The sequence below is a fragment of the Carassius carassius genome, chromosome 4 (assembly GCF_963082965.1).
Source record: "Carassius carassius chromosome 4, fCarCar2.1, whole genome shotgun sequence".
NCBI classification, from domain to species: Eukaryota; Metazoa; Chordata; class Actinopteri; order Cypriniformes; family Cyprinidae; genus Carassius; species Carassius carassius.
In genome coordinates, this window is record NC_081758.1 from 21,896,643 (window position 1) to 21,911,534 (window position 14,892).

A 14,892-nucleotide genomic window follows, 5' to 3' on the forward strand; every position below is an offset into this window, starting at 1 on the left:
GAATATAGTGACAGAAATTATTCAAGTGTTTTATATAAGTACTTGAGTTTAATGAACTGGATCAATTAATTGGAAAAATGAATCTCCATCGCTAATTTTTGCTGTTAATGATGAAACCAGAATATATCAGATTAACATCAAAACAGAACTGGTCATTACCCCTTAAAATTACACAGTCCAGACATTCAAAGTAAAAAAGAGGCACATCTGTCTCTATGGGCCCTCAGTTTGAATACAAAATTATATTTCCACTTGAAATCATTTTAAAGCGTATAACGGCCAAATATGGCTCTAAAAGGGTCAATTTACCACAAGGCATTTAACAAATGTTCTGTGTTTATCAGATCCAGCAGCAGCTAATTACACAGCAGCAGCAGCAGCAGCAGTGTTGCTCCGCCCACTCTCTGCGTATTCCCCACCGCGAATCGCGTGCATGTGTTAAATCCGAGCCTTTACTACTGGTGTCTCCTTTGTGAAAGAGTTGTCAAAGTTGACCAAAAGTGAGGAGATTATTATTATTAATATTATTTTTTTACAATAACACACAGACTAAAACAGCTCAGCTGTTCGGTGTGCATGTGGTAGCCTACTTTTCCCCAGATTACTGCAGGCGTTTCTGAAGGACTTGACTTGAGAATCGCAGCGGATTTCATTGATTTGGATTTGAATTTCTTCTGGTCTTGGAAATCCAGTCTGCTAGCACGTTTTAATGCAGCTGAACGGATGGTAAGTTTTAGTTATATAGTTTATAGCTCCACTGAATTCCCTTGTCTCCCTTGACTAAACTCATATCGCATTTTTGCCTTGTGTCTGGCTGTGCCAAGACACGAAGAAATGCTGACAAAAGGACATCTATCCTGATTTATACATAATGGGTTATTGCTACCAAACAAGGGCATGCTACTGTATCTGTTATTAAAAAAATTGGGCACAAAGTATTTTTAAGTATTTTAGCTGAGTATTTAATTATTATTTAACTCTAAACAGTTTAGGTATGTTTTTTATAAGTCTTCTCGAAAAAATAACAAAACTAAAAACAGAACCCGTTTTATTCTGTATGGAGTGGGTCGCTCCCGTGGACGCCACCATATTGATGTCACATGATCAGTCGTATCATGCAATTAACTATTATATATTACTTATAATAATAATAATACCTACATACTATTTAACAATAAAGCATATGGAAGAATGCCATTGAGGAGATTAGTTAGCTATGTTGTCCTTAAAACCAAAACCTGCAGACCTGGCATAAATTTGAATAACCACTTAAAAATGATGAAAAAAAAAAAATGAAATAAATTGCTGCATGGTCATAGGGATGTTGGTGTTGTGTACGCATAGTTCTCATTCATTCACCTGAAGCGTGAGCATGCTTTACCTGTGTTTTCCATATGTGCATGTTAGTGTTTGGTTGTGTGCTCCGTCTGAAGCATACACTTGTGTGAGTAAGTCTCCTCCCTTTGTGTCTGTTTCTGCTGAGGTGGGAGAATTACACTGTTGTCAGTCATGGACTCTGCATTTAGACCTCACACATTTCCATTATACCATTGTTCCTATACCTCTGGGAAAAAAAGAAAAAATATCCAATGATCTAATGTACACAATGACCTGTTTCTTATCATGTAATGTGTATTAAATGTAATATGCACTTTCAGAGGTACCATATGAGGTAAGAAACAAGTAGTAAACTAATCACAATGATGAAGCCTCTAAATCAGGTTAATATTGATTCATATTTTCATGTCATGTTCTCAAATTCCCAGTTATGTTCAAATCCACTCTAAAAATCCAATCTAAGAGTCATTATGGCAAATAAAAAATATCCAAGCCAGAAGCCTTAACTGTTTGTGCCAGTATGCAGTATGTCATAGTAAATGATAAGGCATTTATTCATCATCCATCTTAAAGGTTATCGGCTAAAGCATACTGTCATGTGATCCTTTTTTATTTGTATTGATTCAAATGTATATGACATTAATTTTCTGTGCCTTGTGTACATACTAAACATAGTTAAAGGCCACAGTGCATTAGATTGCTGCTGACCTGCTTGGTTTCTCCATTTAATCACTTCAAGCTAAAGATCATGAAAAGACCAATTCCAGGGTTGCCAACTCTCACGCATCTGGCGTGACACTCACGCTTTCAGCATCAATCTCACGCTGAAGTCCAAGCGTGAGTGTCACGCCAGATACGTGAGCGTTGGCAACTGCCAACTCTTCTTAATGCTTCATACATTAAATATCTTAGCACACATGAACCCTCAGCAGCAGCCTGGTGCACTGAAGCAGAGTGGTCGTCCTGGAAAAAGTGAACAGCAGTTTGTATAGTCTGATAAAAATGACCGTAATGGTGCGTCTCAGAGAGAATGGTGAGACTGGGAGCAGGGGAGTGTCAGTGGCTTGTGGTACAGTTGTTGTTTTTGGGTTAAGCTGGACAGCATCTGGCACACCGCCCAACTGCACTGCATTACTCATCCAGCGGGGAGACCACAAGAATGAGCCAAGCCGCCCCATCTAGACTAAATTCTCTTCTGAAGGAGTACATCTGTACATCTGCACTGTTAAGAAAAGAGTAAGGAAAGACAGCCTGTTTCATAGAAAAGATTGCAGCTTCTGGATGTGATGTAGAGCAAGGGTCTTCGACTGAGGGTTGGCGACCCCCGGCAGTCCCACCAATTAATGTATGATCACAAGTAATTCTTCATTAAAACATGGGTAAAAACACAAAGTCCATTTTAAATATAAGCACCCTGAAATGAAAGCAAGAGCACTATCAGTTGATACAGTAATTATATGATATTATTTGCAAAACCAATTTAGTAAACGCTTCACATTATGTTTTTGAGTTTGTGCTCAGAGTATGTGAAATGTTCCTATTTACAGCATTTTTTTTTTTGTAGTGGTGAGATATGTAGCCAATCACGGACATGGTTGTTGATCTCTTGAATGCAATGGTTAGAATCCACTAACCGCTCACAACGCTGGAGGTTTTATTCAGTGTTGAATTATGCTCATTTTCGTGAATCCTCATTAACAAACAATGATGCAATGTAAGATTAATTATGCAGTGGAGACAACTTTATTGATTTTAATGGCACATTATGAGATCGCAAACTGAGATTGTACAGTGAGCAGTCTTTCACACTTTCAAGGCTATATAGCTATAATACATTGAACAGAAGTAGGCCTATTGGTTTTCATGCTGCTAAGAGGAGCGAAGTGCCAATAACACGCTGCAAAGTTTTGGAAGTGACATCTACATATAAATACGTGATTCATTCTAAATCTGCAGTTGTTATTGTGATACTAGCAAGGGTCAAAAATATGGTTTGTCAAAATCGATATGCGCAATGTAAATGCAGACTAAAAGATTGCTAGAAAAATATTTGTATCAATATATTTTTTAATTCCATTCCAGTTTTTGGTAAAAGTAATGCTTTTTAAATAATCGTGAATGTCTCGCTGAAGCCTGCATTGGTATTCATGTCATTGTGGAGCCCTTGATTACACATTATATCTGCAGTTTATTAGAAAACCCTCACTCAGTAGTTTGGTTCTTAATTTTCCATCTTCCAGTTAAATTAAAATGTCAAGTTTTAGTAAACTTGAAGCGAAAGTTTAACAAAATGTTAATTTTGTCCTTCTGATGGTAAAATTTTAAATGTTAATTTTTAATCAACTTGTAGCTAAAGTTCATATAACTGTTAATGTCCATCTGACTTGTAAAATTTAAATAATTACTGCAAACAACTAATGCATTGTGATTAAAAAAAATGTATTTTGCATTTTAACAAGTCCTATACAGGCATGTGCAACAACAATAATGTGCATAGTTCTGATCTACTGTCGAAACATAATATATATGTAACATAATTTATTATTAATCATAATATGATTAGATTATATTCATTTTGAAGGCTATATGCTTATATGTAGCTCTGCTTGGCACAGTTTGTCGGGGTCCCTGCTACAAGTTGCTGAAATAATTTTTTTCTGCATTTTTATGAGTTTCTAGTTTGACGTCTACTAAACCATATAATTTTATTTCACCCTTGCAAAATCCAAAGTTTCTGCAGAGGGTTTTGCCTCAGTATTATGTCGCGTCTATTATAAGTGCACCCACTAAGACCTTATTTTTTTCGATGTGGCTTCCCATAGCCTCCCTGAAAAGAATGGTGATGACCCTTACTTTTTTTTCTATAGTCTAGACTTCATACAGCTCTTGACTTGTGGGAAAGTGGGCGAACTGTCGCTTCCTTTTTTTTTTATGTTTGGATGTTTTATCCTAAGCAAAAAAACTACTAACACTACCAATAGTTATATATACACTTTTTTAAAACTGATCAAAGACAGGATTAAATAAAAAATAACTCTTAAACCAGATGCATTACCAATGAAGGGCCCAAAAATAATCAGATTTAGAGCTTTCATTGAAAAACCTTCCATTCATTACTGCCCTATTTCAGTCCTTACTGGCATCATTTTAAATTGTGTTGAAAACAGCCATTCATTTGTGGATGGCCATCACTATATTGGTCTTTATGGCAAGTAGGGGTACTTGATGAATTGTATCCTGTGTAGGGTTTCATTTACATATTAGAGCCCCCTGTAAGTGTATTTCATTGTCCTCAGTGAGAACGGAGAGCGTGAGAGTGTGCATGAATGAATCTGAATGAGGGGGTCTCACTCCTACAGTGGCGCACCTCTGACATCTGCGTAAATTACACTTTGCCCACCCGCCACAGCTTTCTCTCACATTGGGCTGGAAAGAGCTCCTCTCAGGTTTTAGTTCTTTCAGTTCTTTTAAACTGTAAGTGTTTCCCAACATTTGAATACATTAAGTCTCAAGTTTGTTTGTGCTATTGCTTTAAGTAAAGTTGTTTGGAGAATCATCCCCTAGAGGTGACCTCACTAAAAACTGACAACCATATGCTCAGCTAGACTACAAATAAGGCTCTATAGTTTTGCTTTACAGTTTTGGATTTTTTGAAGCAACTAAAAATAGTATGTTGGCAAGCAGATAAAAGTTTCTATGGGTAAAAAAAAAAAAACATTATTGAGGCATCTCACTAGGATATTATGATCTTGAAGCCAAACTTGTTTCTCGATTTTCTGTTGGTTACTGTAAGTGTAACCCTTCTGAACGACTGACAAAGACGCACTTTGAAAACACCTGTCAAGTCTTTCTGGAAAAATCCAAAGATGTTTGTGTTGAATAGACTGAACTGCTATTTTAGGCTGTAAACCACAAAGTGCTTGTTGACTCGTGAGATGTGAAGATCATGCAGTGTTTTGTTGTTAGAGTCAGACAGGTGTTCTCCATGTGTTCGTTGACAGCAGGACTGAATGCACTGGCAGGTGTGTGGAAGGTTCCAGACGGCATGACTCCAGAGACTGCTACCTCATGTTAAACTATGAGCAAAACCTATGAACACAGACAGGAACAGAACACGTTTAATTTCTATTCAATCATTTAGCAGATGCTTTTATTCAAAGCAACTTACAAATGAGTAGAGCAAAAGAAGCAATCAGACCAACAAGAGAGCAACCTTATACAAGTGATGTGACAAGTAGTGGGTTAACGGATCACAAATCTCACGGTTCGGATCACATTAAGGTTTTTTCGGACCAGCAAGAAAAGAAAAATATTCAATTTAACTTGATTTACATTAACTACTTAAAGCGAAGTACTTCTTTGATAACTCAGCAAATACTACTAGATTAACTAAGAAAATTTAAACATGATTAAAGAGACGAGAACAGCCAGTAAATATAAGAACAAATACACAAATTACAAGCATAGATAAATACAACAGAATGTGTTACAAATAAAATAAGATTAAAATACAGAAATGTAATAATAAGGGAAAATAACACTGCAGTGTTCAATTTATAGATTAAGTAAGGAATAATTGATGACGGGCTGTTGAATTATTAGAAAAATAATGCATACCCGAGGTGGTGATGTGGCCACGAGGCGAAGCTGAGCATATACTACGGTTAGCACACCTCAAGATTGATCATTGATCAGATTATATAGGCTATTTAAAGGGATCCGTCCGGTTTTTGTACTTAAATCGCTATTGTGAGTAGGATTATATATTCCGCATCTCATCCAATGCCTCTTTTGCTAGTTCCATAACGTTATTTTAAAGATGGTAATGGAGCTGTTGATAGCATTCTAATGCAGTTAATAATTAAGTTATTACAAAGAGAGCGAGAGAGACAGACACACACACACACAGAGAGAGAGAGAGCTTGTGTGAATTAGGCTACCTCTGTGCGTCCCTCAACAGTCTTCTGCAGCGGTATCTAAACAGTGGTTATTACCTCACTAGTGAGAAATGTCATGTGTAGCCTTTAAGTTGCTACACTATATAGGCAAACTGATCAAATCGTCAGAGCAGCGCTGACAACACCTTTTTGTGCAACCTGCATGACCGTTATTACAGTTTTACTATGCGAAGTGATATGGAACTGTAATGCGGTCAAGAGAGCTGCATTCGTTTCCCTGAAAATAATTGCACACCTCAGAACGTTCGTCAGCCAATCAGATTCAAGCATTCAATGGCCCCTTAGTATAAATATAGATTTTTTTCACAGCTGTTTTGTTGTTTGATGATCAGTTAATGGCAGCAGCAGTAGCCTATTTATAGGCCGCTGTCCCTTTAAGACCTGATGCACGGATCTGATATAATGATACACATCACATCTGATTTCTTTCTCAGCTGTTTTCATTCACTTGCAGTGTTGGGAAGGTTACTTTGGAAATGTAATAGGTTACAGATTACAAGTTACCCTGTTTAAAATGTAACAGTAGTGTAACTTTTTCAATTACTTTATTAATGTAACTAATTACTTTTGAGTACTTTTTGATTACTTTTCTAAATTTGTGAAAATTAAAGAATAATAAATAACAATACTACAATATTTTTATAGAAAAATCCTTATACTGTACACGAGTCATGTTTTTCCCTTACAAAAAATTACCATGCTTTTATATAAAAGTAAAATAACCTTGTTTTTTTTTTTTTTTTTTGCAAATGGATTTGTATTTATTTTTAAATAAATACATTTGTAAAATAATTTTACATTTTTGTTTATCACAGTTAAACAATAGTAACCATTTTCTCTGGATTTATAGTTAAATATTAAAATGTTAATTTTCGTAAGGGTTGTGTTGTTGTCTGTCGTAGCTCCCCCTAAACCTATAAAAAAATCAGATTTTTTTTCAGCTAAATTACTACTGTAACATTACAACAGATAATAATGATGTCCTTTATATAGTATTTTGAGTGATGACTGATGAGCAACGTGCTGCTGCTTGATTAAATAAATAAAAAAACAAAGACAAAAAAGCATTTTTACAGATGAAACTGACCTGAAACCCTAAACAGTAGTTCTGCTTCTCTGCTCCAGCTGTGCGCTTCCACACTCCACTCTATTCTCTCTCTCTCTCTCTCTCTCTCTCTCTCTCTCTCGCATTGATTACTCTGAGTCTGATCCAAACCGTTTGGCGGAGGCGCGGAGAGCGCGCGAGTCACAACTAACACTTCATGACTTATTAGAGATTTAATTATCAAATGGCGGATTCGCAAATGATCGCTTTAGTACATTCGGCAGGCAATTATACAATAATGATATTAAATAGTGGGGCAAAATCGGCTGCCAGGCCACCGGGAATTGTCCCGGTTCTCCCGGTGTCCAGTCCGCGCCTGATTTCCACAGACACGCAGAATGTGCAAGTCATATATTGCATTTTTGGGGCTTTATATTCACAGACACTAGTCAATGTCATGTTTTGATTCAAGTGTACTGACCTACTTTTGATTTAGTCATCCAAAATGTGGCATATTCCGTCCGCGTTAGGCATTCCGTTTTTATGACTGGATTCTACGAACCAGACTGTGTTTCCGCATCCCGGAAATTATTAGGGCGGTATGTCTCAGAATAGTCAGTGCAATTTGGGAAATCAGTTAAATCTGTATGTGGATGCGTGTAAACATTCAAATGTAATCCACTTTGTAATCGTTAAAAATTTCATAAGTAACTGTAATTTAATTACTCATTTTTTCTTAGTAACTGTAACTAATTACAGTTACAATAATTTTGTAATTAAATTACGTAACGCCGTTACATGTAACTAGTTACTCCCCAACACTGTACTTGAGACATAACTGATTGTTTTTATCTGAATGAATGTCGAGAGTGGTATTTTGTCATAATTGTATATTAATGTCTGTTCAGAGGATTCAGAAGAGGATTCAGTTCGGTGTTCGCGCGCCGTCTGAAACGCTTGTTCACAATTGATGTGTGTGCGTAGAACATGTATCAAGTTCCTTTTCCTTTTTGCTGTGCACAAATGCACTTTTAAACCTACTGAATTTAAGGCTGGCTTTACTAAAGAGGTCACACAAGTAGCGATATTTTAATGTGCTATGGTACCTAATTTAATGAGACTGATAACACATGTTGTGTCTGCAAACAGAGACGGGCTTTAATGTCATTCTCTCATTCTGTTAGCTGTGGCCTAAAGTGTCAGTACAATCATGAAAAGTAAATCCTACAACAATTTTTCTTTCAATTCAGTTCAATACGATATTCCTCCTCTTCACCTGCAGCCCTCCCCCTACATATTTGGCCAGTTGTGGGGTAAGCCCTTCACCCACTGTCAAGATTAGAGCTACATGCCCTGAGCAGATTGTTCTTAGTGTTGTCCATCTGCATTCACATTATTAACAAACAGCACTGTGGGGATTTCCACTAGACTCAACATGCTTCTCAATGTGCTACATCTTCTCAAATAAGGACTTTAAATGCTTTAAATGTAGTCTCGGTTGCCAGTGCATGGCTGACCCAGTTTCTTGTAGACACTTTGAAGCTACGTTTTGTTGCTCTATTAACCAGTCTTTGTTGGCGATCTGACAGTAGTGTGTGTGAACTAGGGTACAATCATACAACGACACTGTACTTCTGGTGCCTCATTAACTAACAAAACATTCAGTTTAATAGCTCAGTCCCACGAATAGATGTATGTTGTTGAGAAAGATCTATTTATTTTGGCCACTCAAATTTATTTGAGTTAGAAATAATGAAACCCATTACTTTAGTCGTAAAGAATCACATTTGTAAGATCAAAGAAGAGTTGCAGTCCACCCCGTAATCGATGGCTATAGATTATAAAGCACTGACGTGGGCCTGAGGGCAGACCCTCGTGCTGGAATGAGCCTGTTTACGGCAAGACCTCTGTGATTAGTGGCAGTATGGCCCTTCTTTAGAAAACTCAAAGTTAATTCATGTTTCCATATCCAACTGTATTATTCGTCAGTCAGTGTTCTCCCAACAGAAGTGATTTTTTTTAGGCATTCCTCTTTTTTATGAATGACTTCACAGCGTGAGCATTCTTTATTTGTATGTCAAGTCTGCGTATGCGAAGTGGAGGAAGGTTTCAGGATGAAAACATCCACGTCCATGATGAATGCTTCTATTAAATGACGAGAGAGCTCAGTTATGTGATCCTAATGGATAAAACAAAGAGGAGTTGAAAGACCACCCTAACAGAGTGACAAACTCTGGAGTTCAGCATCCGAATGGTGTTTCCCTTCGAAATATTCTCTCATATTTTTATTTTTAATGTATTTCCAGAACTCTAAGCTCAGGCAGTTAGTTGGGCTAAGCTGGAGAAGTGTTTTTTTCTTGTCTAATTGAAACAAAGTTACTGTTTTAATTAATCTAAGAGACCCAAGCACAGACTTTAACAGTCATTATTAGCAATAAGACATCTTGAGACGTTTTTATTGTTCTTTTTTATTGTTCACTCTATGAATCACAGGATGTAAGGCCTGATTTTGATGATATTAAGTCTTTTGTTGTTTTAATATAAAAAGGATGTTTTATTCTAACCATGTGGAATTCATGGTTTTACAGCATTAATCATCCAGTTTTGATCGTGTTTTTTTTTTTTTTTACTAGGGACACATGGTTTCCCCGTCACACTATCAAATGCAGTTCTTGTATTATTGTGTCTCTGTAGTGGATAGAGTGGAGTACAAAGCTTCAATCCCTTTTCTAGTTTGCAGACACTTTACAGTCACTGGACAGGAGGAAGAAATTACATTTTCCTCACCATTAAAATCTGGGGTCAGCAAGGATTTGTAATTTTGAAAATGTTTTTTTTTTGCCTTAACTAATCCTTTGGGCTTTTCTGCAAACATCTCATTTGTGCCAGCATGTGCCAATGTTTTATATATCTGCATTTGCTTTGTTAAATAACTCATTCTTATGTGAGGAACAAAAACATCAATAATCATGAATGACCTGCTGGCAGAAAAATAAACACTTGAACTGGCCATTCAGTGACTCAACCAAAGAGAAAATGGGAGGTCATTGTGTTTGTAAGTGGCACAAGGGAGGGGTGAGACTAATCCTATTACATGTGGGTCTCTGCAGAGGGTGAGTCTAGGGTCTGCAGACCTTCTGTGTCACTGTGACGGTACACCACAACGAGAGACATAGCGTGAAAAAAATTGAAAAGGTAGGTGCTGATATGATGCTAATAAATGTGTTTTAAGGAGCAATATTTTTTCATTTTAAAGTAATCTAGTAAATTGTAGGAAACAGTTGTAGAGTATGTAAGGACATCTCTTAACAGACAAATGAGTGTGTCACATTCCTGTGGAAAGACAGCTTCACTGTAAGCATGTTTTCATATGCAATATTGTAATTTTGCTTTTGTTACTCATATAATCAATAACATGATTGCATACTGCATGCTTAGTTGTTGATAGACATGTTTTGGAATTGCCATTTATAAACTGCATGTGAGTTATTGAGGTTAAACTCTTGAAAGGGGTGGTGACTTCTGTCCTATTAGCTGTTGTTTTACTCTTCTAGTCTGATCCTTATGACTCCAGCTGTCAGCTGGTTGTATACCCCCCTCTTGTTTATATAGTTGTGCTAAGTAATCTTCTCACAATTTAATCTATTTTTCCCCCCTGGTTATGGACATTAATATGAAGTTGATATATTGACAGATGTGAATGCTCCATTATCTCACTGAAAGATTTTTGATCTCATATGGGAGCCCTAGTAGTTTGTGTGATGCTCACAGTGGCCAAAATCATGTTATTTTGAGCAAAACCCCATAGTAGTAATTTGATTGTGGTCTTTGTCTACAGCATGTACTTAAATATGCCAGAAATGTGGTCTGAAATTCCAAGAAAGGAATTTTGCTTTTCCTTATTGTCTGCTCTGATTATGCCTCAACTTAATGGGCCCTATTTTGACGATTTAAGTGCATGGTCTAAAGCGCATGGCGAAGGTGCACTCAGGGCTTGTCCTAATCAACTTTTGCTAGTTTAACGACGGGAAAACAGTCGGCTCGCCTGGGCGCATGGTCGAAAAGGGTTGTTTCGACCATCTTCCATCCCCTTTAAAGGGTTAGTTCACCCAGATAGCAAATTTATGTAATTAATAATTTACCCTCATGTTGTTTCAAACCAGTAAGACCTCCGTTTTTCTTTGGAACACAGTTTAAGATATTTTAGATTTAGTCCGAGAGCTCTCAGTCCCTCCATTGAAGCTGTGTGTACGGTATACTGTCCATGTCCAGAAAGGTAAGAACAACATCATCAAAGTAGTCCATGTGACACCAGAGGGTAAGTTAGAATTTTTTTGAAGCATCGAAAATACATTTTGGTCCAAAAATAGCAAAAACGACGACTTTATTCAGCACTGTCTTCTCTTCCGGTCTGTTGTGAGAGAGAGTTCAAAACAAAGCAGTCTGGATATCCAGTTTGCGAACGAATCATTCAGTTCACCAAATCGAACTGAATCGTTTTAAACGGTTCGCATCTCTTATACGCATTAATCCACAAATGACTTAAGCTGTTCACTTTTTTAATGTGGCTGACACTCCCTCTGAGTTCAAACAAACCAATATCCTGGAGTAATTCATTTACTCAAACAGTACACTGACTGAACTGCTGTGAAGAGAGAACTGAAGATGAACACCGAGCTGAGCCAGATAACGAACAAAACATTGACTCATTCACAAGTCAAGAACCGTTTCTGTCAGACGCGTCCGATTCGTGAACCGAGGAGCTGATGATACTGCGCATGTGTGATTCAGCACGAAGCAGACTGACACACAGAGCGTCTGAACTGAACTGATTCTTTTGGTGATCGATTCTGAACTGATTCTGTGCTAGTGTTATGAGCGCGGGTAAACCGAAGGCTTGAATCAAGGGCAATCATCGCAAATGACGCCATTATACGTCGAGCGCAAAAGAACCGGTGAACCATTTTCTTCAACCGGTTTATTGAATCGAACTGTCAGAAAGAACTACTGGTGATCCGAAAACCGATGCAACTGGTTCTTCACTCGTGAACGAGTCAGTCTATTGTTCGCTATCTGGCTCGGCTCGGTGTTCATCTTCAGTTCTCTCTTCACAGCAGTTCAGTCAGTGTACTGTTTGAGTGCATGCATTACTCCGGGATATTGGTTTGTTTGAACTCAGAGGGAGTGTCAGCCACATTAAAAAAAAGTTAACAGCTTAAGTCATTTGTGGATTAATGCGTATTAGAGATGTGAACCGTTTAAAACCATTCAGTTCGATTCGGTGAAACAAATGATTCGTTCGCAAACCGGATATCCAGACTGCTTTGTTTTGAACTCTCTCTCACAACAGACACGGAAGAGAAGACCATGCTGAATAAAGTCGTCATTTTTGCTATTTTTGGACCAAAATGTATTTTCGATGCTTCAAAAAATTCTAACTTACCCTCTGATGTCACATGGACTACTTTGATGATGTTTTTCTTACCTTTCTGGACATGGACAGTATACCGTACACAAAGCTTCAATGGAGGGACTGAGAGCTCTCGGACTAAATCTAAAATATCTTAAACTGTGTTCCAAAGATAAACGGAGGTCTTACGGGTTTGAAACAACATGAGGGTAAGTTATTAATTAGATAAATTTGCTATCTGGGTGAACTAATCCTTTAAAATCCAGTTGTGCCATGGTGGGTTTGCTATTTACATGGCCTTTACATTATTTTAAAATGTTTGTGGAGTGCTCCTCGTCCCTTTGTGTGTAATACGCAAAGTGTACGCGTGCTGTGCACCCACCTATATGTGCATATTATTAACACGCTCTTTAAATAACAAAGAAAAAATATTGTGCCAGGTTTGAGTTGGTCTATGTCGCAGCCTATTTTCAGTTCCTCAAAATATCAATGCGCAAACAATGTGCCTGAACACACCTCTTTTTTTAGACCAGCATACTTATGGGCACACAAATGGGCGCAAATGCATTTGCTATTTAAACAATGCGGTGCAGGACGTAAAAATGAGAACTGCGTCGGTCTGAAACTAGCAAAAGCGCTTGCGCCACATTGCACCGGGTGTATGATAGGGCCCATAGTCTGTAAAAACAGCCACATCTGTAAAAGGCCCATGAGACTATTATTAGAACTTTTTCCAGTTAATGAATTCTGTCAGTCAAATAAAATAGCTGGTATATACTGTAGGAAGCTTTCTTTGTTGTCATACCAATGCCAGTTTCTGTTCCTGTCCGTACTGTGGTTGAGTAGCAAATGAGCCATGACTGCAGCACTTTAACATGAGTTCATGCCTGCTGACTTGCTTTGTAATAGCATTTCTATTTATTTTCTTTCTGATTAGGTGGACGTCTGTGGAGCCTGTGAGTCAGAATAGATCTCGACTCCCAGCGATCTGCAATTTTCCACTATAATAGTATTGGAAATCAGATTTAGCACACATCAAGACGACCCGCTAATGGCACACGTTCTCTTGTTACCCCTCAAAGCATAAACGTGCCCTACTTCCTCAATCTCTGCTCTTTCCTTTTGTTTCTGCGGATGGCATCATGGACCTCTGTGGTCTGAGTGTATTATCGATGTACGGCAGCGCTCTGGATCTGAAGTCTGTGAGGTCATTGTGTCATTTAGAGAAGAATGTGAAGTCATTTTAATGCGCCTGATTACAGCCACCACTGGAGAGCCTTCACTCAACATGCAGGGGTGGCCCGGGCAGGCCCAGCAGCAGCAGCTAGGATGCCTATCACCCAAGAAAATGCCCTGAGCCATTTACCTCTGCTGGAGAACTGGCTCTGGGCACGAGAAAAGGACAGAGATGAGGGCAATGAGCCTCGGACTAGCACAGGCAGTGTTTGCCAGGCTGCTGTCTGCAAGCTTGTGGAATACATCCAGCTAAACTTTGCTGAAGTTGAGAGTCCTTTGTACTGTAGCAGCCAATTCATAGAGGAAATCGATGCTGAGTTGAGGGCGGTCTATTTGAGCAAGTCTGAGGAAGATGGCCCGGAGTTCGGGCTCAGCTTTGGAAACATTCCGATTTTTGGAGACCCTGAGGGGAAGAAGAAAGTGGTCAGGAGAAGGCGCAGGAAGGGCGATAAAGGCCCTGTCTTGGACGTCGGGTGCATTTGGGTGACTGAAGTGAAAAAGAACAGCCCAGCAGCCCGTTGTGGAGATATTAAACTGCGAGATGAGCTTCTGTCACTGAACGGACAGCTGATGGTTGGGGTCGATGTCACCGGAGCCAGGTAAGATGTCTGGATTTGTTTACAGTTACCGTATAATAGCTTGAGCTATATGATATATTATGTCTTTTAAGAATTGGTTTGGCTCATTAAATAAGAAAGCATAGAGCTTTTTCTGAATTTCTCGGAGTTATAAAAACATGCTATTGATTTAATCAGTTTTCTGTTTTATAAATACACCGTGAACTGAAAGCATCCCTCTTTCATCATGTGATGCAAGTGTGCTTGGACATAATAAAATAACTCACCAAGTTATTTTAAACTTAACATGTATTAACAGTATGGCATTCCCTATATCTACATTTTCCC

At 38.2% G+C, this 14,892-nt stretch overlaps 1 protein-coding gene across 2 annotated transcripts in view; it reads left to right on the plus strand.

Annotated features, from left to right (window-relative positions):
• The first annotated feature begins 443 nt into the window (after window positions 1-443).
• LOC132139502 (PDZ domain-containing protein 2-like) overlaps window positions 444-14,892 on the plus strand; it is a 69,866-nt gene continuing 55,417 nt past the window's right edge. For both annotated transcript variants that reach the window (XM_059547898.1, XM_059547900.1), the window contains exons 1-2: window positions 444-726; window positions 13,689-14,586. In XM_059547898.1, the coding sequence (XP_059403881.1) occupies window positions 14,081-14,586 (506 nt within the window). In that variant the 5' untranslated portion in view covers window positions 444-726; window positions 13,689-14,080. The remainder of the gene's footprint in view (window positions 727-13,688; window positions 14,587-14,892) is intronic.